The 27,668-nt window shown below is 42.0% G+C and overlaps 9 protein-coding genes across 9 annotated transcripts; 5 read left to right on the forward strand and 4 right to left on the reverse strand.

Annotated features, from left to right (window-relative positions):
* Positions 1-3,391: 3,391 nt before the first annotated feature.
* On the forward strand, positions 3,392-4,451 carry BDB00DRAFT_931301 (uncharacterized protein). The gene is made up of 2 exons (XM_053129035.1): positions 3,392-3,592; positions 3,693-4,451. Exon 2 carries the CDS (start codon positions 3,843-3,845, stop codon positions 4,278-4,280), a length of 438 nt encoding a protein of 145 aa, XP_052976630.1. The 5' UTR covers positions 3,392-3,592; positions 3,693-3,842; the 3' UTR covers positions 4,281-4,451.
* Positions 4,452-8,741: 4,290 nt separating this feature from the next.
* BDB00DRAFT_875416 (uncharacterized protein) lies at positions 8,742-9,805 on the reverse strand (the record flags this gene model as incomplete). The annotated part of the gene is made up of 3 exons (XM_053127348.1): positions 8,742-9,156; positions 9,267-9,485; positions 9,741-9,805. 3 exons carry the CDS (start codon positions 9,803-9,805, stop codon positions 8,742-8,744), a joined length of 699 nt encoding a protein of 232 aa, XP_052976631.1.
* A 763-nt stretch (positions 9,806-10,568) lies between these two features.
* On the forward strand, positions 10,569-11,784 carry BDB00DRAFT_838189 (kinase binding protein CGI-121-domain-containing protein). Its single transcript, XM_053124629.1, has 5 exons — positions 10,569-10,909; positions 11,016-11,138; positions 11,247-11,330; positions 11,429-11,518; positions 11,596-11,784. The coding sequence occupies exons 1-5, from the start codon at positions 10,763-10,765 to the stop codon at positions 11,677-11,679; spliced, it is 528 nt and encodes a 175-aa protein (XP_052976632.1). The 5' UTR covers positions 10,569-10,762; the 3' UTR covers positions 11,680-11,784.
* On the reverse strand, positions 11,772-14,217 carry BDB00DRAFT_838193 (kinase-like domain-containing protein). Its single transcript, XM_053124630.1, has 8 exons — positions 14,069-14,217; positions 13,774-13,902; positions 13,463-13,637; positions 13,298-13,374; positions 12,938-13,199; positions 12,845-12,856; positions 12,440-12,706; positions 11,772-12,310 (listed from the first exon to the last, which is right to left on the reverse strand). The coding sequence occupies exons 1-8, from the start codon at positions 14,110-14,112 to the stop codon at positions 12,158-12,160; spliced, it is 1,119 nt and encodes a 372-aa protein (XP_052976633.1). The 5' UTR covers positions 14,113-14,217; the 3' UTR covers positions 11,772-12,157.
* A 2,600-nt stretch (positions 14,218-16,817) lies between these two features.
* On the forward strand, positions 16,818-19,511 carry BDB00DRAFT_961166 (uncharacterized protein; the record flags this gene model as incomplete). The annotated part of the gene is made up of 7 exons (XM_053129725.1): positions 16,818-17,019; positions 17,526-17,559; positions 17,638-17,739; positions 17,832-17,938; positions 18,045-18,163; positions 18,236-18,368; positions 18,450-19,511. 7 exons carry the CDS (start codon positions 16,818-16,820, stop codon positions 19,232-19,234), a joined length of 1,482 nt encoding a protein of 493 aa, XP_052976634.1. The 3' UTR covers positions 19,235-19,511.
* A 634-nt stretch (positions 19,512-20,145) lies between these two features.
* Positions 20,146-22,317, forward strand: BDB00DRAFT_559356 (uncharacterized protein). The gene has a single exon (XM_053117848.1). The coding sequence runs from the start codon at positions 20,270-20,272 to the stop codon at positions 22,211-22,213; it is 1,944 nt and encodes a 647-aa protein (XP_052976635.1). The 5' UTR covers positions 20,146-20,269; the 3' UTR covers positions 22,214-22,317.
* A 66-nt stretch (positions 22,318-22,383) lies between these two features.
* Positions 22,384-22,539, forward strand: BDB00DRAFT_728010 (uncharacterized protein; the record flags this gene model as incomplete). The annotated part of the gene is made up of 1 exon (XM_053118272.1): positions 22,384-22,539. A coding segment is annotated over one exon (156 nt), but the record flags the coding sequence as incomplete, so codon positions are not given.
* A 1,301-nt stretch (positions 22,540-23,840) lies between these two features.
* On the reverse strand, positions 23,841-24,623 carry BDB00DRAFT_875421 (uncharacterized protein; the record flags this gene model as incomplete). Its single annotated transcript, XM_053127349.1, has 1 exon — positions 23,841-24,623. One exon carries the CDS (start codon positions 24,621-24,623, stop codon positions 23,841-23,843), a length of 783 nt encoding a protein of 260 aa, XP_052976637.1.
* A 614-nt stretch (positions 24,624-25,237) lies between these two features.
* BDB00DRAFT_838198 (uncharacterized protein) lies at positions 25,238-27,427 on the reverse strand. Its single transcript, XM_053124631.1, has 7 exons — positions 27,008-27,427; positions 26,819-26,879; positions 26,532-26,701; positions 26,173-26,451; positions 25,969-26,080; positions 25,313-25,877; positions 25,238-25,254 (listed from the first exon to the last, which is right to left on the reverse strand). Exons 1-6 carry the CDS (start codon positions 27,383-27,385, stop codon positions 25,717-25,719), a joined length of 1,161 nt encoding a protein of 386 aa, XP_052976638.1. The 5' UTR covers positions 27,386-27,427; the 3' UTR covers positions 25,238-25,254; positions 25,313-25,716.
* Positions 27,428-27,668: the final 241 nt, after the last annotated feature.

Genomic DNA, 27,668 nt, shown 5'->3' on the forward strand with positions numbered 1-27,668 from the left:
TAACCCTCAATGTACGTGCGAGCGCTTATTTTTGCTTCTTTAGGACTAACAAGTTTCAAAAAAAGTTGCTATTCCGGATATGCTGATAGTAAAGGACGTGAGATTTGATACAGAAGAGAAAGGTAGATGATTGATGATAAGCAGGGGATTTGTTGCTCTTGACTAACCCTGTGGCGCATGAAACATATGCGTGACAACATGCTGTAGTTACTCATCAACGACTATCGATAAATTACTACAACGCGCGTAGTGGAAAGAGACCTTTCTTTTTCTTGTTGTCTGGTATCTCAGAGCAGGATAGTAGTTGGTTTGCACACATGACAACAGCTTCGTATCTCGATTCTCAGTTTGTCGCCATCAATACATAAAAAAGAGAAGTTGCCACAGACTTGGTTTTGTCATAAATGTTACTGTGTATATCCAAACAGCTGACAAGTTTGGGGGAGTGAATGAGAACAGAGAACAAAGAAATAATGGTGGCTATTAATGTGATGACTTAGTAGAACGCTTCGAAACATATAGGAAAAATTTCATGATGATATGTTGTGATCCGATAAGGTGCCAAGAAATATAATTTTGCCACGTTGTTGTTTTACCCTTTTCACATAGAAAATTTTTACTCTAGGCCCACGCGACAGCGCATCATACATCACACAGACACGTAGTACACAAAGAAGAAGAAAGAAAGCGGAACCTGTATATTCTTGGTATGTATACTTTAGATGAAAGAGTGTGCATTGTTGTATTACTCGACAGTGGTCGAGGATTGGTCCGATCAATACCAACTAGTAGTTATGTGTAAGAGCCGAACTGTCCGAAACAGGATACCCAGCTCGCGAGCCGTACACACAGAAACAGTGTATTTCTTTGTGTAATGCCCCATCATGGCTCTCCACCCTGCTCGATATAGAACATTGTAGTACCGGGGTATTTTATTTGTGGGCCCAACGACGAGCCACACAGCACTTTTTATAGTAATTCATGATGCACATGCATACGCACATCGCATACAGACTCATACACCACAAGCATAAAATCTAGTGGGCTAAAAAGAAATGCTGCGAGCCTTAACCGGATGGATACACGCCATTATGACTAATTTTATCATGCATATTTTAACTGCGGAGAAACGAGGAACTCAGGCACAAAAAAAAATGTCTCGGGTTTTTCCTCAAACTTCTTCCGAGAGATGCCGTCGGTCCGCTAGTGGCGGGGGTGAAGGGGTTGGGGGTTCTTTGGTGGAGGGGAGGACAGATAGAGTGCTCGGAAGCAGGTCCAGTCTTTTCAAGGGCCGGCCAGCCTTTCATTGCCACTGGTCCCTTAATCGAAATATATTTTCTTTGTTCTATTTTTTTCTAATCGTCAATTCGCAGCTCGAACTTTGGTGTCCAGGCACACAGCTCACCCCCAAGAAAAAGAAGTTAGCAGATGATGGCGGCGTATGGATTCCGTCATGAGAACAATGCACCGATCCTGTGTTGAGTATTGCACATGTAGAGTAGTGAGCAGTTTATCGACCTGGAAAAGGTAGCCGGACACAAGCCATCCATTATGAATATAGACAGGTGAGCCGTACATAAAAATAGGAAGGTTGTTATTTTGTGTGTACGACAGACGGGCTGGTCAGCGGGCTAAATCTTTACAAAATACGGACACAGTATATACCAACATACAATAGTCAGTAAAGTCAATATCAAAAGCATCGTAATGAGATGTTCGCGAATCTACCGTTTTTTCTTTATTCATAAATAAGAAGAACTAGCTCCTGATTTAAGTTTGTAGTGGTGCATATGATTAGTGTCCGTAGGGTTGCGCATGTTGCGGTCTGCGGGAAAGGATTCCGAAAATGGAGAGTTGGGTTGGGGTTCACTGCTCTTTTGTTTGTCATTGTTACTTCCTACCATGAAAAACGTGGCAGTAATAACATAGTCCGTTCTCGCTATAATAATCCATTGCCAGCTGGACAGCATACCATAGTGATGAATTCGGAACCGCCTAAATGCGAGGTTTCTTCTTCATGTGGTATGTTGCACCAGGGTTACCAGAAACTTCTTAATTCACGAACTAAGCCACTACAGCTTACTGGCTGTTTGCTGCGAGCCTAAGCTGTGCTTCAACTTTAACGTGTTTTTCCGTACGTTGTGAGTCAAGAAGAATATGCTGGAAGCATTATATCATCGATTTCTTACATTTTCCCTTGCATGCATTTTTTCCATGTCAGCTACTGCGAAATAACAACGATCACGATAGTAGTGAATGAATAATAATCAAAAAAGCGCGGGCAAAATCCATCGGAATTAGCCACGTGTATTCGGATAGCAATTATTTTTTACCGAACAAGCCAAAACTGCTTCTCTCCGCGGGATTCGGTCAGCGAAGCACAATAGAAAATTAACAAGCAAATGAGCAAAACCAACGCAGCACTTGTTAATCATCCATAGTAGTGGTACCAATGCACCAGTAAATTCTCAATAGCATCATAAAACGAAAATATTTCACAATAGCAGTACTCGGATGGAATAATCTCCTCTTGCCTCTTTTGCTAATTACATCAAGTTGCTATCCGTTGTTATTGTTACATTTCTACAAGTTTGGTCATAGGCGCCATCAACTCCGTCTTCGGTACAAATACCGGAGCGGGGAGGGGCGAGCACCATTTATTTATTGTCGCATCAAGAATTAGCGGGTATATACTAGCTGTTGGGAGGGTGAATATCCACGGTGTATGTAATATGTGGGCCACTTATTGTTTTTTTTAGTATTCATTGTCCCCTCTTAGCTGCTAATTTATTTTTATTCTCCCTCTCTTCCCCTCACGGACAGTGGAATTTAGTGGATTACGATGGAGAAGAGCGATCATTGGACATCATGCTAAGTATTAGCAGTAGAACAATGAATGACTATTTACATCATGGCATGGGAAAAAGACCGTCAAATTAATGAGTTACTTTGTTTGTAAACCAACCCAAACTCTCGGTCAAGATGAGTCTCTCTTTGTGTGTGTGTATGTGTGGGAGCGAGTGTGTATATTGGCAGTGTATATGGGCTCAGCAGAGAGCTCAAGAGAGCCTGTGATTGAAAAATAATGAGCCAATATATTACTTATATTTTTACAATGCAGATATGAGCGAATGAGGGATCTGTAATCGGGCCTTGGTGTTGTACAGTGCATACCAAAAAAAGCCCGCTCTAATAAACCAGCACCCCCAATCGCTCAAGTGAGTGCAGCACGAATGAAAAGGCAAGATGACAAGTTCGCCACGTGCCACGTATAAAAAAAACAAAGATCGGCGTTACCAGGCAATGATTCCTGTGATGTGGTCAGCCTAAGAGCAAGAAAGAAATTTTGTTATGCTCCCCCCAAAAAGGGCAAGTACGCTGAGGTTTGAGAGAAAAAGGAAGAGAAGAAAAAACTATATATAAAGCCTTCGATTTTGCAACGTGGCTATCCTCATTCGTTCACTATACGATTTATTGCAAACTCTTTTTCTTTTTCTCTTTTTCTTTAAGCCAATTCTAATCTTTTACGCTACTATACAACCATGTCTGACGGACGATGCATTCACTGCGGCCAAAAGGGTCATTACTCCATGTAAGTATTAATGGCAATTATGGTTGCTATGTTTATTACCACAACAACAAATTCCTTAGCAACAACGTAGCTAACCTTATTGTTATTTTGCTGTCGTTAGGATGTGCCCGAAAAAGCCAAACTCCTCTTCTTAGTCAAACCAATTCGCCATGACAAAACCTGTTGGCCATGTAACTTGGTATCAATTTCCAGCCTTCGCTGACTGGGAGATCTTCTTTTTCCAACGACGCAAGATCGATGCAAGCCCCCCATGCGTTTTCACTCTCTTGTGGCCGACGAGGACAACTTCACCAACAACACCCTTCTTATCACGACGACAACAACAATCATCTCCTTTCTCCACCTTATACGACGACGACCTTTCTTCTTTTTCTATCCATTCAACAATACCAACCATTATAGACGAGCAGGCGCTCACCAAACAATTCAATCACGCATACTCCTCAATCAAGATATATACTTACATACAAACATCAACCATATACAAACACAACACACACACAAGCAACATGGCAGGCCGGCCCACTATTATCTTTTTATATACTTTCTTCATAATCTTTCCACACATTTCTTCACAATAATTTCACATCTATGCATATTACACTATCATCACCACTTTCTAATATGTCCATATACAAGTGATCCTGTAAAAGTAACCCCACTTGTCTCTCACTCCATATATATGTAATACCTCTTTTTTTCATCCTCCATAATACTACTACTACTACTACTATCATGTCATCTTTTGTGTCATTTGCTTATGTACTAGATGCATTTACTCTTAAATGTTACATTACATACTCAAACACATTTAATTAAAACTACTACTTTACTCATTTTTTCAACTGATGATAACAACATCAAATAGTGTCTAATGCGTGCGTCTTTCTCTTCCTTTTTGCTTCTTTGGTAACACCTATCGTTGATTGTATGTGAGCCTGTGGGGTTTGAGCTAAGGGGGGAGGCAACTGTGGGGGGACGGGATATAGAAGAAACGGACTAAGTTTAAAAAATAAGCCCAGCCAATATATTGGCAAAGCCAACTATAGTATTTTTCTTTTTTCCAGCCCTCCTACCAAAATAAACCAAGTCCGCTAGGTACTTCGTTTGACGTCATTGGTGTCCTTCAAGATGCCACGTTGCACTCTGTTTTTCCGGCAAACAGTCTTGTCCAACGTAGCACAAAAGAGAACACACGCTCACGCAACACAGACAAGGGTATCTTCAGAAGCAAAGGAAACGACGACCTTGTGACGAAATAGACCCCGTATCAGATATATTACGCGTATCGAACTCAATAGATATGATTTAATCGTTAGAAAAGCGTCAACTTATAGGGTTACTGTATTTACCGGAGAAGGGTAAAAAATCAGGGAAACGCGCGCGCTTTTATTGGGCCTCAGCAACACCAGCAGCGACTGCCATTGTGCACATAGTATCGGAAAAGGTAAGAGTGCAAGATATCGTACGTTATTGCTGGACGAAGATGTTGGGGGAGTGGGAGTGGGGGAGACTCAGAGGGGAAGGGCGTGATTTAATAATTATCTGAGCTCGCTTTCAATTGATCCCTTGATGGAAATGCAATCAATGAAGAATAAATCAAACGCAACGACGACAACGGCAACGACGGAATGCTACCATCATCGTGTTAAAGATGAGATTTCAGGCGGAGGGGATATGATTGCGAGTGCTGATAATACTCATGATGCTGCTTTCCCCAACCCCGCGCAACAATCACCATATATGGATATATTTACAAGAGTTATTGATGATGCTGTTGTCATCAGTCAATCAAATGAATCAAAACAGTCAAAAGATGGGGAAACGTGTAAACATGTCTGAGAAGAAGAGATGTGATTTACATGTAAGTTCTGGTGAAAGCGCGTGATGATGTTACAATGCTGGTTACTGCATAGATATGAGGTCATTTGAAACAAACTTTTCGTGGAAATTGCGGGGTGGGAACAAATCAAGAAATGCGCGCCAACTCATTGTGCAAACGAGGGTTAGAGAGAGAAAACATACAGACACAAAAAGGCCCACATGGCAGAAGAGCAAAAACCCAGCATCATTCATTTCTATACTGCACGAACAGAGCCGAGACCTCGTGTGTATGTGTGTGTGAGTGTGCATCTTCGTTCCATCTTATGCATGTCGATCTTTTCTTTTCCCATCCTCGGGAGATGGCAAGTCCATGTGGTCACGCGTGGTCAGATCCTCTTTAGTAATAATAATTAATCCTTGACGATCAAGGGTCAGTTCCATGCATATTATTATCAAGTGCAATACTTCCACTAGCCCATCCTCTGTTTCTTCTTATGTGCATACTCCTCTTGATTCCTTAGTGACACACGAGCAAGGACCGTGGGGTGCATACGCATTAATATGCAGAGCCAAGAGATGTCCGAGTGGTGAAACACGCTCCGCTCATCTATTGACAAAAGTGCTGCACCATCACCCGATATCATAGCATCTAATTGACTCAAATAATTGACTCAAATGCTCGCGCGCGCGAATAAGTAATACGCATCCAGTCGCTGCGCTTAAATTTTCGAGGCTTGATTCAAGGAGAAAGGAGAGGGATTAATATAAGAGGGATTTAAGGTAGGGACGCACTGTAATTCGTACACCATTCCTTCTTGTACCTTCCTCTCAACCAGCTCACATTTTCAAAAAAGTTTACTCGGAATTGAACCGGTTAGAAAGAGAGACGTAAACAGTAAATAATAAAGTATATACCGTCCTCATGCGCGTTGTGTAACTCTTACACAACGCGTTAGAGTAATGAGGCATATACAAAGACTTTTGGACCAGTTCAAACAGCTAGTGTACTAGCAAAATGGTCTCTAGCTAAAAGTATATATTATTTCACGACATATGCCACTTCGAGAACCATTTACCATTATATCATAGCTAAGAATTGCTATATACAACAAAGCATCAGTTGATATGAATGAAGAGAAAAAAGCACAGCCACAGGTCGATTCCTCGCACTTACAACTGAAGGCATGTTAAATCAAAGGGTTTTTGATGTGGAGATTAGTAATGGTGTGGTAGCACACGTAGTTTGTTTGTTCTGTCTATCCATGCGGTGTCGCAACCACCTATGCTAAAAAAGGAGAGGCAAAAGAAGTGTAACTGCTGAGTGTCACTGATGGCCCATTACAATACCGCTTGTACTGTAACCAGATAAATGTTCACCCACCCCCAAAAAAAAACCTTCACCAGGCTTCTCTCCTGCTTTGTTTGTTGACTTCATCAATTGGTTCCTTTCTTTAATTGCTTGTAAATGTTACTAACCTAATGACAGAGTACACCAAAGTACTCTTCTCCAAATTTCGTTTTATTTTTCTCTCTTATGAACAAAGCTACACCCACGTACAATATATAACTAATATATTGCTCTTGATTGAGTACGGAATTCGGTTCAAGCGAACTCTTGACATCGATATATGTTCAAGCGGATAGAAATACGTCGCCTGGTCAGAGAGCATGAAACTTTCTTATTGACACAGATAAAAGGGACATGGTCGATTGACGTAATATGTAACAATTTAATTAAGAATTGAAATGAATAATATAGTGGATACCACTTACCCTATCGCTCGTACCATTGGGTGTCATTTAGGCAGAGCAAAAAAAGGGATGTTCGACGACCATTCTTGGGTAGCACTTTTTTCGGAATCGTAATTGGACCCCTTCTTTCGTTAACGTACCGCCGATGCCACCAGAAATAAAGCTAAGCGCTGTGCCCTACATCTATTGATTAAGCGCTCGCGAGAATTGAAAACAACCATTTGTCTTAGATACCATAGAGGCTGGATCACCAATTTATTAGCTGCTAACTTCCATGTAGTTCTGTCATATGCCTCCTAGCGTCAAATACTCGAAAGCAGACCAGCAAGAGGTGAGCATGTGACAAACTTTAGTTTGCATCGACGTCATTTGCCTATCCAAGTAAAAAAGAGAGTTTTCTCAACGCTCTTTTAAATTCCAGCTGTATACTCTTGGCATACGTATATACCGAACTGGAGTAAAAACCCTCAGAATAAATACCTGACTGATGACTGAGGGACAAAAAATATGATTGTATGTATTCACCCTACAACTATATATATGATGCCGTTGCGTTATATTGGTTTTGTGTAATTCAGGTACACACGAAAACACAGCAATCATACATAAAGAAGCTAATGCACTTGGGATTGACATAGCTGGTGCCCAGGGTCCGATCCAACTGTAATCGGTTTATCAGGAACATCTAGAGCATCATTGTACGCGCCTTTTATGAATGGGGTGGCAGCTGTGGCCTCTACGTATATCATGAAGTATGTGCACAGAGCAGCTGTAGCTATCGAGAAATGATGTGATCATGCTCAATTCTCACTTAATATTTCTATTCCCCAAAACCAAAAAAAGTTCTTGTTCTTACTTACATCCGATATTCGATAATCATCGTTGAGATGGTTTTTTGCTATACCATTTAGTTTTTTTTCTGAATTACTGACAGCATGACTAGCGATCCATAACTTTGGATTGAAGACCAAGAGCGTTGCATGTTCATAATCTACAAAGCAGGAACATGCATCCTTAATAGTAAAAAGCAAGGCACAATTCAAGCTTTCTGGTACATGTTGCTGCTGCTGCGTCGTTCGCTCGTTCGACGATCTACACACTAGTCCTCCGTTCCTATACTTTTCTGCGTCAATCACTTCAAGAAATGATGCTCCCTCAATATTTATATATACTCGAACGACACAAAAGAAAAAGGGGAGGGTAAGATATAGGTGGCCTTTTTAAAAGGCAAGAAGCAGAGACTTTGAATGCCATTCCTTTTGATGTGCGTGCATCGCTAAAAATAATTCTTGTCTGCTACTTTCAAAATGCGATCAGAGAAGAAGGTATCATGTTACATACATAGTATGCAGTTTGAGAGTTAAGAGTAGAAGCTCAGCTGTTTACATAACCAGCAAGCATGGGTTCTTTTATCTATGATTCAATCCCGTAAAGTTCGCCAGAGAACGTAGTAGTGATCAAACTGTGTGTAGTAGGGATATAGATATTATACTCCATTGAATTATTTGTAATGACAGCTTCAGTTACAATAATAGTAATAAAGTGCATAATAAAGAGAGGTGATGCATGAAAATTAAACATTTTTCTCTCTAGCGTAAGCTACCAAGTCGCTTGGATGATTGGTCTTTCTATCAATGCTGATCTCTTTGAGTGATTTGCTGTTATCAACCAAAGTATAGAAGCCATTGTTATACAATTTATGACAGTCCGACAAAAGGACGCATTTTAATGTCGAAATCCTGTCAACTTCTCCTAGAGTCCTATTGGTAACCATCTTCAATTTTTCAAATTGAATTTCATCGAATGCTGTACAGCGTTCGATGGCTGCGAGAAATCGGTCCAGCTGTTCAATCCGTGGAGCACAGCTCGCCAGTCTTACACCACGCAATGTCACAATGTGCGCCAACGCATCAAGGATTGTTGTGGCATCCACCGAACGAAATTTACCATCCAGAGCCACGTATTGCAAAGGAGATGTATCACCGAGACTTACGTGAGATTGAAATAAGCTGGATAGTCTTGTTTTGTTAAGAGCTACTCCGTTTTCAAGGAAATACTTGTTTTCGTGCAATTCGAGTCATTTAAACTGTTAAGTAACGTCAAAGTATTAAGTAAGGTGTCGTCAATTGGTACACCACCCCGACGTGTTTCATTTCGAAGATTGACGGCGCCGAACTTGAGTGCGTCACGAATAAGCGAAGCGACGCATATCCGAGACCGTGTCTCGCCAACAACGCATTTGACACTGTAAAGGTTGGACATGGCAAACTCTTGCGGGAGTAGACCGTCATGCTGCAAAAAGTCTTCGTTACCGTAGCTGAAAAGAAAATGTATTTCACGAAGATAATTACTTATTACTCATGTAACAGGAGACGACAAGTCTTGCTAATAGTCAGGTGGAAAAGAAATTGGTAAGTCTTCCGGATGAAGATCCAGTTGTTGTTGATGTTTCTGGTATTGTAATCAGAAAAGTCGATCTTTTCACGTCAGCTTGATGATATGAAAGTCGCTTTAGCTGTGGACAATGACTGGAGCAAAAGTGAAAATACGTTTCTGTCTGCGTCGTCTACACTGGGCATCTGGTATCTTGAGCTCGGGGCGCTGTGACGAGACTACGATTGAATCCTGATTGCTCATACTGTAGACGGCGAAAAAATTCCAAGCTCGATTAGGTTACAGTTGACATCATTGCTGGTATTGTTATGTAGCTGTTGCTCCTGGATTGAGGTTCTTATTCCTCTTAGTAACGGCCCTTGTCCTTCAATATATTCGGGATTTAACCTGTAATAGAGCTTCACAAGATATGAACAGCTCTGCAAAATGTCTATGAAAGTAAGCTGGGACGGGCTCAGTTTTTCTACCCTGTAGAGCACTGTCAGCTCCGTCAAAGTGTTGCTGACCGTCCGCAATACATTGGTACAAAGATCGCGGTTCAGGTACTCTCCTTAATCAACCGCCAGTGAGTGCCCATCGCTATACGACAATGTCATTGGGTGTGCATAATACTGAGAAAACAAAAGAAGGTGCTCTGTAGCTTTAATATTCACATACAATACTAGATACTTTACCGATGATGTTTAACGATTTGAGATCTTTGAAAAAGCTTTGCTTCGTCATTCGCTCCAAGTAAAAGTTCGGGTGGATATCGACAACAAATTGTTCGATATACTTGGCAACGTGTAGAAGCAAATTTTTAAGCCCGCCTTGCTTTAGGGATATATTGGACAATAAGGTCACGTCCGGTAATCGCTAGATAATAGGTGTAACCGTAAGCCACGTCCGCCAAGAGTGCGACACCGTCATGCATGCCATGCGGTCACCCGTTAACATATTGGCGAAAAGCTCAAGCAGTATTTCAAATAAAAGATCGCAAGGGGATCCAGGCATACTGCTAGCTCGTTTACTATATTAGCGTCATTTTTGTTGTTCTGCATCCGGATCGCTAAGTGTTCGTATCGCTCCAAGTGAATTTAAAGGGGAACAAGAAAGAAAATAGTGTTTTACTATGAGTGTGAGTGAGCAGTTCGTAACTCAGCAATTCGCATAGTTCAAATCCGTATCTGACAGGAAAAGAACCTTCACGTTTTTCTTGTAATGGAATCGCACACGCTAGAACTATACCCTGATCGCGGGATTGTGCACGTATCCCTCTTTCGCAACGTTACCAATGCACCTGAGTTACGAAAACGATTAATAGCACAAGACACAACACTTGCTTGTGCACTGGTGGACGCTACTGTGGTATGAATTCTTTTTATGTATCAACTACAATTCACTACCAGCACTACCACTAGTAGATTTGAGAGCGTGATGTTTAATATAGTCTCTTTTATAAACATTAAACTAGGTAATGAATGTTTTTCACGTTCTTCTCGCGACCAATCGTGCTGTGCACGATGAGCAGAATAACCAGATAAAGAGCCACAACGTCCATTCCGAAATTGTTGTCGATCTTTCACCTTCACCGAACGTAACTTTTAATAATTGTACCCACTCGCACACACACGCTCACCCACATAACTCAACCCGGATACTAAGCTCTATATTCTTGTATATGAAAACCAAACACTTCTTATAGATTGCACAAGCGTTTCGGAGGTTTGGATTAACCGATGAAACCAAGGATCTAGTAGTAGTTAAAGTTGGAGGTGAAACTGCTGAGGTAACGTGGCTTTAGCAAGCGATAATCTAATTTTTATACCTTATCCGAGTTGTAAAGGAAAACTTATACGCAAATATATGTTTTTCAAATAATTATAGGTTGAAAAGGAAATGCGCGAGAATGTAAAAGGAGACCTGGTACCCTTGAGTCAGTTAGAAGATGTGAGAGATATCAAGAAAATCAAAAAGGTAAATGAAAGATTGTATTCAGTGCTGGATGGTATAGCGATGGTTGCTAAACAGAGTGAACCGAATTTTTTTTGTAGTATTATCAAGTAGGAAACGAAGATGATTTAGACATAATCATGCAACTAGTGGCAGGTGCTATGGCCTTGAAAGGACATGTATAATAATATAAAGGCAAAAGTTTTGAACGAGGAATATGACAATTCTTTGGGACTTGGCATAACCTACGATGTATTCGTGTGGAAGATTTATAATTCGTTTTCCTTCTCTATCGGCGTTGGTAGCGAGCAGTATAGTCAGTCACCTTACGCTAAACATACAATAGATCACCACACTTTCGGAATGGCCTAGGTACGAAAGGGAAACGAGGACGGAGAAAGACAAACAAACATTTGCATGACCTTAATGAGTGCGCTCCTATTATTGTGTGCAGATCCTCAAGGAATTATTTTATACTTTGAAAGATGATGCAGAATGTGTTCAAATTGAAACAACGAGAAAGAGGGGTCGAGTAAGACGGAGAACGAGTTGTTGGAATATTACAAAAAATCAAAGAGGAATTTATCTTATTGTTGGATTTGTGACACAAGAGAGGTGGATGAACAGATAAACGCACAATTACAAACTAATTATTAATTACATCTAAAGCTTGCTTGGTTTCAAATCGCCTTCATCCACAATCTCAAGGCCAAGGGCAGCAACGGGTTTGAACATGGCTGCATAAGTTTTTGCTTCAGCCGAAGATGCTTGTTTGCGTGCAACACGTGCAGCGATGCCCTGTGTAATGACAGCAAGCTAAAAATGAAATGATGCACGCAGATGCAAATTAGGCTATGTTCTTTTTTTTCCATGTCCCGTTGTCTCTTCACTTTTCTTGCTCTACCAGAGCAACGTGGAATTGAGAGAGAAGCAAAAACGACTTACTCTGAAGAAGGAGAAGGCGACAGCAAACAACCATCGGTCAATAGGATAGGGGCTACCCACTGTGTTACAGTAAGCTTGCATTAATTCGTCCGATGGAGGGATGGGCAAAGGTTCAGTCGAGTTCTTGAAACCGCGCATGACCAAATTGCTCTTAGCGGGCACGTAGAATGGTTGCAACAAGTTAGACAAGTCTGACAATGGATGACCAATGGTTGACAATTCCCAATCCAAAATACCGATGACGCGGGGCTCGGTAGGATGATAGACCTAATACCAACATTAGTTCGAGACCACGGTTAAAATCTACTTTCCATAACCAAAAATACAGCCTTCTTCCATGCTGTTGTACAAAAGTACAAAGGCATTGGAATAAAAACCATTCTTTCATAGCACTCATATCCATACCAAGTTATCGATCTAGAAGAAATTGTCATGTTAGTAAAAATAGTGTGCACAGACCAAGCAATTTTTTATTATCAAATTTTGTTCTATGAATACCTTGAAATCACCGTGAACAATGGTTGCCTGGTCAGGAACTTGGTTCTTCGTGAACCATGCGAACAACTCGTCCAATCGAGGAATAGGGCCGACGGCATTACCAGTTTCCTCATCAACAGCAGCAGCTTGAGCAGCCGACACCTTGGCAAGCGAGCGGATCTGGCGTTCGTAAAAACCAGATGGTTTACCATAGTTGCCCAAACCGATGGCTTTGAAATCAACGCGGTGCAACTTGGCAAGAGTTTCCATCGCAGAGAACCAGCTTTTTTGTTGTTATAAAGATTTTGTGTATCAAATAAGCATGAAAGTTTCATAGCAACGGATTCTCATAGCAGCAAATTAGAGAAAAAAAGAACTCACCACTTTCGGCGCTCTTCATATGGAATGGATGGCATACGGACATCTTCAAAGATCCTGCCCTTTAAAAATTCCATAACCTGCATAACCAGCATCCCGTCACCCAATATTAGTTAGAGCTTTCGTGCATCCACTAATCAGTCTCCTAGGTTGGAAAATGCACTTTACATAAAATGGAGTTCCAATAACGGCCTTGTCGCTACACAGGGTATAAACCTTGGGAACAGGCACATTTGTCGAGTCACCCAATGCCTTGATGATACGATACTCACGCTCAACAGCATGTGCAGTGCTCGACAAAAGAGCTCCTGGGGGCTTCTTGCGAAGAACATATTGTTTCTTGCTACATTAGGTTTTCCCAAAGAAAGAGAGAGAGTACAACATGAGTTTTATTTCCTAATTTCTATAAAGTTGACAAGAATTTGACATCTTTGGGGTAATGCTGAGAGTGCTTTATTCAGAAAACAACAACGACTTACTTTCCATCTTTGATCAAATAAGTAGGGTTCGATTGACCATGTTTAAATTGTTTGATTTCAAGAGGAGCGACGAAGCCAGCGACATTGGCAACAAGGTATGCTTCCAGAGCAGCCTCATTGAGCTCGTGTCTATATTATGTATTTCCCGCCCCAAAATACATCAGTTTGTTTTTTATAAAAATAAGGGAAGCCCTTGGTTTGACGTGTCTTTTTGTTCCGGCAAACGCTCAAGGAGGAGAAAAAGGGGACGAAGAAAACTTGATCTTCTTCCTGTTTGTTCCTGATAATAACGTACCCAGCTCGTACACCGGATGTTGCTTGACCGTTTTGACCAGCCATATTTTTCAATTAATAATGATAATTAAAAAATAAAAGAAGAGAAGCAAAGAGAAATCGAGTTTAATGCTTAATATGTCCCACACTTGTCTCTGAAGTCAAAAAGCTAATGCCGCTGACAAAAGAAAATGATCGGGTTTGAAATTCCCTCAACATGCGCTGTGCTTCCGGTGATACACGAATTACAATTCTCATAAGCACGGCACCTGTCCGGAGAAGGGGCTAAAGAGTGCCCGCGCACAGAAAAATTAATCGAGAGAGTATACATTATGCAAACATCTTAGAGCGAGCTTATGAACTATTTCCGGGGAAGAAGCTCCTATCAATGTAAACAATTTATGGTTACCATGATCCAAAAGTATAAAATAGGAACGTTTTATACATGTAGAACAACAAATGCACAACATGGGAAATATTAGCAAACAGAACAAGCACGCTCTTGGCTACCGTTATATCGAAATTATGTCCGGACTAAGAATTAGCTGTTATTGCGGTTACTGCTGCTGCTATTACTACTAAGCACTATTGCTGTCTCTTTCATCCCTCCCTCCTTCAGGCGCCCCCAGCCAAGCAACACATTTTCGTTCATCCTACTTCCTCCTTCTTCATCTGCTGTTATTATAAACATAACACGCCTTTCGTTGGCTAGAGAAGCGACTACTCGTTGTTTCTGCTGCCTCCTAATATGTACCTTTTTTTAAACGGGTGCGACTGTATTATGGATGGAACATGCAGAAAACGGACCACCAGAGATGCGTCCCTCGCAATAGTGATAGCTCTCTGTATATCTTTTTGATGAATGGACTCCATCGAAAAGACTACTGTGTATATTGTATGCACGTCTTACAGACAATCTTTATATCACACCCGTTTCGCATTGTAGAGCAGAAAATACGGGACCTTGCTCTCTCTCTCTCTTCTTCACCGAACTTCATCAATTTTTTTTTTCGATTGCCCTCTCCTCATACGTACGTATGGAATTAAATAGCCATGTATATATGCAGTAGTAACAGTACGTGGGCTGGCTAACACTGGTGCTCATGGCCTCTCAGACTGCTACTGTCATCGATATCTCCAATTTTCCTTAATTTTCCCCCTACATATTCTTGCGCATGGTCACAAGAAAGAGAGAAAAGGGATCGAAAAAGGAAAGCCATCAAATTCTTTCAATCTTATGCACATATCATGCAAGTGCTTAATCCAGTCTGAAAAAGAGAAGCTTATAAGTGGAAACAATATCATGTTACTTTCACTGCATAGCTGCCTAACGTACTAATGAGATCTTCAAAAATGCCTAAAATATGCATCGCTTATCTTGTTCTAGAGTAGTGATTGAACATTCTTATTTTAGCTTTTGCACAAATGAACAGATAATACTGGAAAGAAACGAAAAAACTGCTTAGGATTTCTTCATACCTCCTTTCCCCTAGCTGTAATGCTTATAAGGTGTGCAAAATGATGTGATTTTACTACTACTACTGTAGTATTATAGTAGTAGTACAATTTGTTTTTTTTTTATTTCACTCGTTGCTGCAATTATCATATCCACGGGGAAGAGGATAAGTGAGCTAACGGGCGGATGCGCGAGCAGCCAGCAGTTTCTTCCGCAATCTGTTGGTATTTGCCCTCATAATACTGCTAGATTAAAGCCTTATCTCCTTTTTTTTTTGCTAACGTCGCTAGTAGCATTTTCTTGCATGAAAAGAACTGGCGTTACACACATTATCAAGGATACAGCAACTGATTTACACAGTCTAATTACTGCTACTACTTTCGACTTGAATGCCTCCTCAAACAGTATTTGTCTTGCTCCCTCCCTTTCATTCGCCGCGATGAGATGCTTCTTCTCACAAAAATGATGAGGATAAGTAGGATTGAGCAGGAGGAATCCTTGCGGGAGGTGGGGTAAGGGGGCATGATGATGAGAAATACGGCTGATCGGTCATTATTGATGCATCATACCCACTAGTAGTGCTACTCTGGCCAGACACACTCTGCTTCTTACATATGCTACGATCTACAGACACGTACGCATCATTCCAGCTTTTCGTTTATAGTAGAAGAGATTTACCCGTCAAAAAAATATGGGGCCTTAAGATAGACACTTATTTTTATACTATTTCATCCTCTCCAATTTTTTCCCTTCTTTTCTTCCTCTCGTTCACTCAACAAGCACACACATATTTCCGAACACCTTACGTTTCTATTTATTAAATAATATCTAATATTTTCTTATCGACTACACGACTATCGACAACTAATAGCAACAATGACCCATCTTAGCGATTTCAGTTTTCTACGTAAGAGAATAATCAACATCAGCAACACAGCAGCAGCAGCAACAGCAGTAGCTTGATATTAAGATCTACAACTCTTCACACGACAAACAACGATTTTCAGCATATTGCATTCATTGACGAACTTTTTCTGTATATACTATATGTAGAGCGCGCCGTTTCGCTTACGTACTTGTACGTTTGGTATTTCTACCGAGTGTACTCATTGGATGGGTTTAACTGTTTACGACCATCGAGATTTCGACAGGGTGAACTCAAGAGCGTGGTAACATTGCTAGTATTATTCATGGTACCATGTCAGCTCTACTATGGTAATAGGATAGAAAGAAGAAAAAAGAAAAATAGGGGCGAGGGATGATGATGATGATGGTGCGTGGGCTGATTAATTGGGAAGGGTGAAAGAGAGAGAGAATGAGAATCGCGAAGAATTCCAGCAACATTAACGATTTTAACTTCTTTCTTCTTTACCGCATTGATTATCGTACATCATTGACAGATATCGTTACATGCAAGATAAAATACGAAGAAGGATTCGCAAATATTTTCGGTCACGTATTTACGAAACCCGAGGTAATGTGGACAGAAGCTGATAAAGCACTTGTCGTTCCAACAGGTAAATATGCAGCAAGCGTGCTATTCTTCTTCGTCTTGTTTATTATTGCTATTATCATTACTACCACTACTGCCCATTATGACAAAGTTGGCCACCCAATTTCAACAAAAAAAAAAAACTATCACCACTGCAGTAACACCCTTCTCTTCCCCTCCGCCACTCCTTTTACTTCCTCTCCTCCCCTCAATTCCTCCCCTTCTTTTGTGTCCACAATTTCTTGCTTGTCCAATGAGTGCTATTTTACTACGATACTCCGTATTGGGAAATACTACATTCGCAATATTATTTACGGCCTCTTGGCACCCACCCACCTCCTTCCTAGGTCTAGCCAGATTCACCATCGTACTAGTCCTTATTCTCTATGCTACTCCTACTCCTCTCCTCACCCTATACCCCCACCTTTTTTTGTTCTGCTTGTAATCATCGCTTCAGAAGAGCGTACTATGATCGAAAGTGATTTAGTTAGATTATGCATAGCTAAAACGTTTTCCCGCTTGTTCTATTAGACTACAGTCTGTGTATTGGATTTTCCCTCCAAACGTAAGTACACAACTGATGACAAACGACCATCATAGTTTGATTTCCCAACCGGGCTAATGATGTATATTCATTATATAGGGGTACTTTACTTTTACTACAATGTTTCTGGAACTATCTTGCCAATTCCGTTGCCAAAGCAAGTTTCATGAGCAGCAAAGAATTCATGTTCTATATCGGCTGGTATGATGATGACATTTAGCTCGGTCGCAATCGAAAGATAGCATACGTATACTAATAGTACTACTTGATCCATTTACTACGTGCACATGTAGGACTGTGCTGAGCATAATCATGTTTCCTATTGTGCAATATAACTTCTCACGTGACATTTACGATCCAACGTATAAAGAAGTTTTTCCAGAACTTATCTACGGATGTGGTGTGTATTATCTCGGGGAATTTTTTATGAGCTTGAAGGATGTATTTGATAGTACAATGTTGATATGAATATTTAATGTTTGAATCCTTTTACATGTATATTTTAGAGTTATTTGTCGTTGCAGTTCTTGGTGTAATTTCTCATTTCCGTTTCAAAAAGTTGCTCAATAACTCGCGCGAGTCGAATAATGCGCGATCCATCACTCACAAGATTCGTTATTTCCAAGTATGCATCTACTATACCTACTTTCTTCGATAAAGAGAGCTAATTGCTCACATTTTATTGATATTGTATTAGGAGCTGAACTTGCTTTTATCGATTGTCTTGTTTATCGATTCCGTGTCATTCATCATCCTTAGCGCTGACGGGTTGACCGGACGCAAGTATTTAAACGCACACAAGTTCTCTGCTGACATTTTCATTTGCAACAGTAAGTGCTGGTTAGATGTTCTGCAGCTTAAAATAAGGCGCAAATTCCCATTATAACCATGAAAAACAAAAACACCAATAGTCAACGTAACGTCGGTCATTACATGGTTTATCGTAATTCTGATTTTCCATCCAAAACCAACAAGCCAAGGAACGACGACAACCCTACCAGCACCTACGCAAGACTTCTTATCAACAGGCAAACAATTTGATACGTACACGGGATCGCCCATCCTGATGCCACAGGGCTCTCAAGCATCCAGTGAGTTTATGCATTACACAAAGTCCGGTTCCGTCATTGTTCCCATGGCGAATCAACCTAGTTATGCGAGTGGTACGACGTTCCAATTAAATCCGCTCGCAACGATCCCCACCACTGACCAGAACCATTACTACCAGTCGTCACAGAAAAACAAAACCATGACACATTCAACTACGCCGTCAACAGCAACACTCGTTTCTACACCTGCAACAAAGCAACAACAACGTAAAGATGGCGGCGGTTATTCTCCAGAAGATATGTTTGCAGCGAATAATAATAGCCACAATAACAGACCCGTATCGACAACGCCACCGCATCCTGCCCTCAACAACAACAATAACGCCATGCCAGCGTTGAACGAATCTAACGTCACGGCTGTGAACCATGATGCCGCTTCGGGTGATTGGGAATCAACAGTGGATTGGCCTATGCAACATGAACCTATTACCTCAGGAACTGGTTCAGTGAGACAACAACAATCAAACTATTTGCAGCAGCAACAACAGCCATACGAAAGCGTTCGTCGCCAGAAATCTGACGATTCGATGTGGCTTCATCAATCACCTCGAGGCGCCACAAACAACGGTGGCGTCAGATCACCTTAAGGCATCTGCTGCTTGCTGTTGTTACTTTGCATCATCGACGTTCGGTATACTCATACAGCAGTTCTCTTCCTTCACACTTTAGGAATCACTTATTCTCTAACCTTTCTTCCTTTCTATTTATTTCCTCTACATTTTTTACCTTCTGCTTCGAATTTTCTCTGTTCTTTCCCGACAAAGTTCTCGCGTAGTAGCAATGACTTTTCATCTCGTTCATCTGATTTCTTCTTACTTTAAAGTAATATACATATCATTATCTATATTCCACATATTAATAGCTACAACAACAACAAAAGTGTCAATTTAAATGTAATTAACCGAAAACAGTACATCTTAGTGCACCAGTAATGGAAACATTAATCTTGCTGGACTTCTTCTACCTATGAGGAGGATAATTCTTCTCTTTCCATTTTTAAAAAGCTGTATGATAGTAGCAAATGTTCTAAAGAGCATATATCTTTTAGGGTGTAATGTCGTAAGAAAGACTCGATAATACTATGTGGATGGGTTAAGCTCATATGTTACGTAGAAACGTCTGCATGTCAACGATATTTCTGATGACGCGAGCACGCGTGCATGTGCGAACGCGCCATTATTATTTCATCGGCTTTTTACGGCTATTGTAGATTGTATTGTTCAGGGATCACATAATAGTACCTGAGTCTATAAAAGGAAATTTGGTATTTACTGATGCGCTGCATATTATCGAAAAAAGGAAAAAAACACGAAAATGTTGAAAAGGGTGCAAAGCACGACGGGTCATTTCAGCCCCGGATACACGGAGCTGAGTAATTGCCGCGAGATTCATTCGGCAACTGAAAAAAAAAGAGAGAGCTGCCGGCAGAAAAGTGAAAAGGGAGTCACACAGATGGGCAGCCTGCCCACGCTTTGATTGACTGAATGAATGAATTGAACACACCTTTTGTTACGTACATACTTCCTCACCCTTCCTCTTTTTCTTCTTCTCTCTCCACCCCTTCTCTCCTCCCTCCTCCTTCCCTTTTCTCTCTCTTACCTCTTCTCCAACATAAGTAGATAATGCCACAGAGGCCGTTGGAGGAGGCGCCACCACCCTTATCCACCGGAGGAGGACCGCAAGGCAACAGTAGCAGCAACAGCACCACTTCCGTTGCATCGCGATCGCCCGCTTACGACACTGCCTTTACCAATGACAAAAGCAGAAGCCAAAGTGCTTTGAACCTTGGCTCTATTTTGAATCCGGTATCGTTAAGCTCAGTGTCTGCACCACCACCACCACCACCAAGGCATAGTAGCAGTACTGACGATCGCTGTTACCAACAAAGACATCCGCAACCGCCGTCAACACAAGGAATGCCGGCTGTAATCCAAGCACATGCACAACAACAGCAACGTCAACTGTCAAACGATAGTGGCGTGCTTGAATCACAAACGCGATCGCCACACGGGTATACTAATGGAACAAGTAGTGAAACATTAGTGCCAATATTTTCACAAGACGCGACAGTGGCGGCAGAAGTCGTGACAAAAACGGCAAACAAGCGTGGCAGTAATAGTAGTAACGGCAGTCGCAGCGGTAGTAGTGGTGGGGGTGATATGCCAAAACAACTTCCACACCGCAAACGAACAAAGGACAAGTCGACACCCTCTACCATTGCTTCTGTTGCGGAAGGTGCAACACTGAAATGGCAACCGGTGGAAACGCCTCAGGACCATTTTGGTGAACAGCCGCACTACGTGTATGCCTCCATTTCCGCACTGCCACCCACAAACGGGCATCACCGTCCTAGTCGACCACCACCGCCGCCACCACTACCGTCATCGTCACCTTCGTCTTCAGCAGCAGGGGAATTAATACCACCACCGCCACCTTCATCAGCAACAACACCAGCAGATGTGCGCCAGATACCAACAATGTCAATGCACGCTCCGCCCATCGAGTTTATCAACAGTACACCTGGTTATCATCCACAGAACAGCAATGGTAGCCATCATCCCCATTATTATCCACAGCAACAAGAAGCACCACCACCACAGTCGTACGATACCCTTCCTAGACCAAATTCAGCACCGATGTATACCGTTCCATCGCCTACCGGAAACCATTATTACTACTACCATTACCCTACGCCAGAATCGCCTAGTAACAGCTCATCAACGACCCCGCCCTTTTTCAGCACTAATAATGACATTCAACAACTTCCTCCTCCTCCTGCTGCTGCTGCTGTTACTACTTCTTCTACAGCGAACACGCGGAAACGAAGTTTGCCTGTGGATCACAGCAATCAACCTAAACGTGTACGTCAAAACAGTGATGTTGTTGCGCCCTTTCCCATGCCGCCCAACACTGCTACTATTCATCCTCATCACCAACATCCTCAATATCACCATCAGCATCAGCCACCGCCACCATATCCAGAAACTTACATGTACCATCCGCCTCAACAGTATCAGCATCAGCATCAGCACAATCCATATCTACCACCACAACCGTATCCAGCTTATTATTTGCAAGCGTCCCACCAACCGCCGCCGTCTATGGATCCTAATGCAATGCCGCCGCATTATATTCAACAACAGCCAATCATACAACCCTCTGCGAGACCACCACCACCACCACCTCCAACACCACCTATCAAAGAGAAAAAACCAAAGAAAACAAAGACTGCAAGCACAGCAGAACCAGGGAAACCGGCGAAAAAGGGACGACCGTTAAAGAATCCGCCCTCTGCAGCGGCATCAAAAGCAACAGCGACAACGCAGCCACAACACGACGCAGGATCGTCGTCTTTAAAACCTAAAGTATGCAAAATGGGAAAAAATAATAATTCTCAATATAGGAGGTTACACAGAGAATGGGGTGGCGTCTGTCAGCGTTTTCCTCGATCTGGTCACACACTGACGATCAAAAACATATTTTTTTTTAGGAATTATCAGCTACACCTGACGCTACTGCTAATACAGCAACTGAATTGGCGACAACTGACGAATCAGCACAAGTAAAGAAGGTACCGAAAAAACGAGGACGACCGCCAAAATCCGAAGCACAAAAAGCAGCGGAAAAAGCAGCCAATGCAGCAAAAAAGAAGGCCAACAAGAAGACTGCAAGCAGTAGTAGTAATAGCGGTTTGAGCAGTAGTAAAGAAGCAGCAAAGAAGGAGGAGGCTAAGCGGTATTGTACGTGTCAATCACTTTTTGAAAGTCCCCGCTATATGCTCTTGTGTGATCACTGCGGCAAATGGTTCCATGGCGCGTGTGTCGGGATTACAGCAAGGGACGGCGAGTTCCTCGATCTGTATTACTGCAAGGAATGTACAACAGCTACGGGAAAAAAATCCACCCGTCGATCAGTGTGTGCGAATCCACATTGTAAGCGTCCGGCTCGTGGCAGCACGCGAGGCAGCAGTAGATCAAAATACTGCTCAGACGCGTGCGGTATGCGGGTTGCACGAGATCGATTACAGCGAGCACAACAAACTTATGATTCAGATCATCAAAATTATCGTCAACAACAACATGATCGTGGCATTGGTAATGATGATGACCATAATACTATGAGGACGGAGGAGCAACAACAGTCGACGACGGAAAAGAAGTTACAGGAAATGCTTCAGACACGACAACAACCCGGCAACAAAAGTCAGCTCAACATTGACTCGAATCGATGGGATATGGGACGATTGGCACGGATGAAAAAAGAACGGACCAAAGCCCGAGCTATTGTCAGTTTTGTGGACATTCAGGCACAGTTCTTGCACCAAGTACTTGAAAGCCAACAAGACAATGACCCCAAGATGTGTGGGTACGATTCACGACTTGCGTGGCAAAGCAGTGTCTGGCATGCTATCGAAAGCATCTCCAGGGATGGGACGGATATCAAAGTGGAGTTGCAGGATCCCACCACCAGCAGTAGGTGTAGTAATAATGGCACCAAAGAAGAGAAACACGTTTTTTTGGATGGCGTGGATCTGCATGATTATACTATTTGCAACAAGATTGGCAAGTGTCCCAAGCATGAACATTGGCGAGAACTACGGCAATTGGAATTGGATGGTGAACGAAGGAAGCAGATTGACATTTTGGTTTCTTTGGATAAGAAACGTAAGCAGATCAAGTCAAGGATCGCCGATCGACTTAAGCAGCCTGAAGGTTGGACGTTCTTGGATAATGGTACCATCTGCCATGACTGAATTACTATTACTACTATTATTACTCTTCCTTAAGCCCCCCCCCCCTTCCACCTCTCTCTCTCTTTCCCTTTATCTGTGTGTTTTGGTCTTGCTTTGTAAAAATAGTATATCTGTTAATAGTATTGCCCCTTAACTTCATTTATCACGCATCCATCAAACATCAACATCAACATCCTCATCATCTTTCATTATTATCACCATTACACTATTACTTTGTAACATATCATCTCCATTTTCCACCGACGCAAACAAATACACATGCGCACAGGCAAAAATGATGTAACGAAAGAAAGAGTTTATTATGTAAAAAAAAGTATATGAGCTGTTGTTGTCTCACACATAGTATAAATATATGCATGTGTTGTGTGTGCGTGTGTACACAAATTCACTAATAAGTACTAGTATAATAATAATAAAAAAAAGGGATCATCCAATCTTTTCTAATAATTAATGCGAGCAAAACCAGGTCGCTGCAGCTCTACTTTGGGCATTGGATTCTCGACTTCATGGGGGATCACCATTGTCTTGAGCGTCGTCTTCATTTCCTTGACACGAATGCCTCGATACAGTAACTCATTACGGCCATCATCCACCGAAGGATCTTCTGAGCTTTCTTCAACAATTGTTTCTTGCTGTTGACGTTGGGTGTCAATCGTGTTACTGTTACTGTTACTATTGTTTTGTGAATGTCCAACCAACCAAGAAAACCGAGCCGAGTAATGCCTTGACGATGAGGATGCTGATGATGAGGATCGTGTTCGTGTTGATGTTGATGAGGAGGAGGAGGACGTAAATGAAGGTGGTAAACTGTGTTGACTGCTCATACTACTGCTACGTTTAGGTCGTGGTGCCATGGCATCCTGGGGTATGACTCGTGGTGGTAACTTGTTGTTCACATTATTTCTCGCTGGGGTTCGAGTGCTTTCACTTTGACTTCTCGCTCGGTTAGGAATAATGGATGCGTTGCCGAGTGCCATAGAGGATGTCCCTCGGCCACTGCTTTGTACTGCTGCTGTAATAGCAGCTGCCATCGCTTCAATGTCAAGTGTTTCCGCTGCATCGTTGTCGTTGTTATTTCCATGGTGAGATAAAGGTTTGCTGTCATTATCATTGGACTGTTGTTGTTGTTGTTGCTGCTTGGTCAAGTCGACCGTATCCATCGGGCCTTCTTCTTCCTCTTCTTCTTTAGACTCGGATATACAATTGTTGTCGTTTCTGACCATATTAGAGAGGTATGTATTTTGTAATAATTAAAAAACAGAAAAAGAGTCGAAAGAGAGAGAGAGAGAAAAAAAAAGAAGGTGAAAAATAGGGACGAAATCATCATCTAATAACCGTTTGTTCCTGGACAAAGTGTGGAGTTATTCTTCTGTGTAACAACCTCTGCTGGATAATTAGGGCCGTGCAACCGGTAATTCAAAACAAAGAATGTAGCTTGATTGCTTGATTAATTATCATTGGAATCTAGTAGCGTTTGACTTGCACTAATGATTTTTTTAGATTGGAGAACAGTTAAAAATCAAGTGATACATATCGATTTTTTTCGATTCTGGTCAACAAAGCCCATTGTAATTTTGTTTCTCGAGCAATTCAACGAGTTAGTGAGAGAGGATAAATTGTAAGGCGACATGAAGCGATACGTTGGTGAAGGTCGAGGAGTATTATAATCCGGTCCCAAACGACTTTAGCAACACCATAGTTCGCTTTGTCAACTTCGCAACAAGTATATCTGCCTGCAAGATTAGTCTTCATCAATAGGTCTACTTTGTGACCTTGTCATTGGCTGTAAAAGTGGCCAGCTCTTTCAAGAAGCCCCTGGCTTTGATCACCGGCTCATCATGCCTGTCAAATATGGTAAGGTAGCGATCGGGGAACAGAAAAAAGAAGATAACGCATGTTATCATAAACGTAGAAATACCAAGCACACATCAGACACGATGGTCCACGTAAAACGAAAACACACACCGCCTTTTATTTGACCGTCTTCCATTTGCAACATTTTTATGCTATTACAGTTCAATCTATTGCAGATACGGTCTATCCGGTCCAGGACAAACAAACTTCAATGACGCAAGATCCAATGGTCGAAGTTTTTCTTCTGGAGTCGAAAACATATTCTAGTTTATCAAAGGGGTGATTTGTGATTCGATGAATTAGTGCATATTAGAGCATAGTGTGTATGATGTTTGTACGTTGTGTATATACTAACATTCCACAAAGCCATAGCCATGACTTGATTAGCGCACCTATTCGGATGGAAGCTGTAAAATAGGGAAAAGCATCAGATGAAGCAGACTCAGCAGCATTTAAAACACTTTACCAGTCAATGCCACTTAAATATCCTTGCTTGTATTTAGCAATGGGCAATGTTGTAAAGCCTGGTTGGTAGACTACTTGGAAGTGCTTGTCAGAGAGTGCTTCATCAGACGCCAGTTTATGTAAACGCTTATTGTATTCTGCCACCATATCGTCAGCAGCTTTTGTTGACAGTCATAGCATGATAATATGTTAGTCATGAGCAGTCAGCTCCAATTTGAATGTTCGATTTTCCACAAAAAAAATATGTACCTCGTCGTTGTGCCTCATCGTTTTGTACACAAGAGCAGATGGTCATATGCGCCTTGTTCCAGACGAATTCACAATATGGATCGCCTTGAGCCGCCTCGTAGACACTTGAGACCTAGCCGTGTAGATGATGGATGATGGATAAATGATGTGAGGTAACACACAATAACACAACAGCAGCCGTGGGAAAACATACAGGATACTCACATTAAACAATGCGACCAGATTCACGAATGACTTGCTGACTTCCTTCTTTAACCTACCAAGGGCTTGTCGGATATCGTCTTCAAATGCATCAGCTTGAGCAAGCAATGGCAGACGTGTCATGGGAGGGTCACACAAGACACAGATATTGTTTGCCCCAATAAACAGCGTAATCAGTTTCCATTCGTCCTTGATCCTCTGATAATGGTGATTGTTGGAACTAAGCAGGTGCACTAGACGTGTCACTTCGCCGTCTAGATCCTGTGTCTTTGCCCCACTGATCTACAGTGTAGAATAAGCTTTTCCTCTTTCCGCTGACGCATGATTCAAGAAGGTTTTGTCTTGGTCACACACACACATACCGCATTATCCAAATCTTTGCCACGTGACATGGGAAAGGTGACACCATCAGGTCCTCCTGCAGCGTTGCTGTATATGCTCAAAAAGTTGGGAATAGTATACTCGTCCGGATCGGTGCCTGCTGAAAACACTTTGCCTCGATATTCCCAAACAGTTGCAAAGGGTGGTCGACCTGCAAAACGGTAAATGCTTGCATGTTAGTTGAAGCCAAACATACAGCACACAAATAAAAAAAGCCCCAAATTTTTCTCCGTTCTCCCCCAATAACAAATCAAGTAGGTAATGTGACCTGAAAGCATGCCGAACCCAGCAGTAATGCTGTCCCCAAGCGCAATCACTGATTTGATGTCCTAAATATACGCAGTAGACACCATCATCGTCCCGTCGTAATCAGTAGCCCAAGAGAAGTTTTGGGCGCTGTCCTTTCTCTTGCCCACCACACACTCTCTTCTATGCTACCATTCGACATTTAGCTTACATGAGGTCGTAGGTGCTGAGCATCGCGAGAAGGAATATAGGCATAGTCATTCCAGTAAAACGCTTCACAATCAAACGTTGGCAGTGATACTGGGCAATCGTGTCCTTTGTATGATGCATTGGCATGGCCACCAAGGGCATTATAAAACTGTTCCAGCACATGTACCCATTCGCTCGTAAAAGGATGGAGAAGACTGTTTGGGTGCTGCTGTGCTGTTGTTTGATCGCATAATACACTTCCTCCGTCGTCGTTTTCTTGATTTCCTACTGACAGAAATGGGAATTGCTGCTGTCGTCGGTCATCTGCTGTAACAGAGGAGCCAGCTTGTAGCAGAGCAAGAAGTAGTGATACAAATGCAACAGGTATTGATGCTAGCATGGCATATGTAAAAAAACAAGAGTAGAAAAGAGAGTAAGAAAGAAGAGGGCGGCGGAAAATGTGTTTTATGCAGATTCAAACACCTTCCTCTCCCCCACAGAAAGTCACGCGCCACCGAGCAGCCTGCTGCTGCTGGTCTGCCAAGTGATTCTTGTCAACCACACAATAATGGCGCCGGCTCATCTCTATCTTTGTGTTTACTCGTCTACCCCTACTTTGCGCAAGTAACACCTAACATAGAAGACGTGCTTAAGCTTCTTTTCGCTCTGCTGGATGGTTGGAT

Source organism: Zychaea mexicana (assembly GCF_025766255.1).
Source record: "Zychaea mexicana strain RSA 1403 chromosome Unknown BDB00scaffold_72, whole genome shotgun sequence".
Taxonomy (NCBI): Eukaryota; Fungi; Mucoromycota; class Mucoromycetes; order Mucorales; family Lichtheimiaceae; genus Zychaea; species Zychaea mexicana.

Bases quoted from the DNA above. Each gene is read 5' to 3' on its own strand.
- BDB00DRAFT_931301 (XM_053129035.1), top strand. From the start codon at position 3,843: ATGCGTTTTCACTCTCTTGTGGCCGACGAGGACAACTTCACCAACAAC.
- BDB00DRAFT_838189 (XM_053124629.1), top strand. From the start codon at position 10,763: ATGGAATCGCACACGCTAGAACTATACCCTGATCGCGGGATTGTGCAC. The intron at 11,139-11,246 runs GTAACTTTTAAT...CACTTCTTATAG, and splicing joins ATCTTTCACCTTCACCGAAC to ATTGCACAAGCGTTTCGGAG. The intron at 11,519-11,595 runs GTAAATGAAAGA...TTTTTTTTGTAG, and splicing joins ATATCAAGAAAATCAAAAAG to TATTATCAAGTAGGAAACGA.
- BDB00DRAFT_838193 (XM_053124630.1), bottom strand. From the start codon at position 14,112: ATGGCTGGTCAAAACGGTCAAGCAACATCCGGTGTACGAGCTGG. The intron at 13,638-13,773 runs GTAAGTCGTTGT...AACCTAATGTAG, and splicing joins TATTTGATCAAAGATGGAAA to CAAGAAACAATATGTTCTTC. The intron at 13,375-13,462 runs GTAAAGTGCATT...CTGGTTATGCAG, and splicing joins TTATTGGAACTCCATTTTAT to GTTATGGAATTTTTAAAGGG.
- BDB00DRAFT_559356 (XM_053117848.1), top strand. From the start codon at position 20,270: ATGCCACAGAGGCCGTTGGAGGAGGCGCCACCACCCTTATCCACCGGA.
- BDB00DRAFT_838198 (XM_053124631.1), bottom strand. From the start codon at position 27,385: ATGCTAGCATCAATACCTGTTGCATTTGTATCACTACTTCTTGCTCTG. The intron at 26,880-27,007 runs GTAAGCTAAATG...GCGTATATTTAG, and splicing joins CTCAGCACCTACGACCTCAT to GACATCAAATCAGTGATTGC. The intron at 25,878-25,968 runs GTACATATTTTT...TGTCAACAAAAG, and splicing joins CGATGAGGCACAACGACGAG to CTGCTGACGATATGGTGGCA.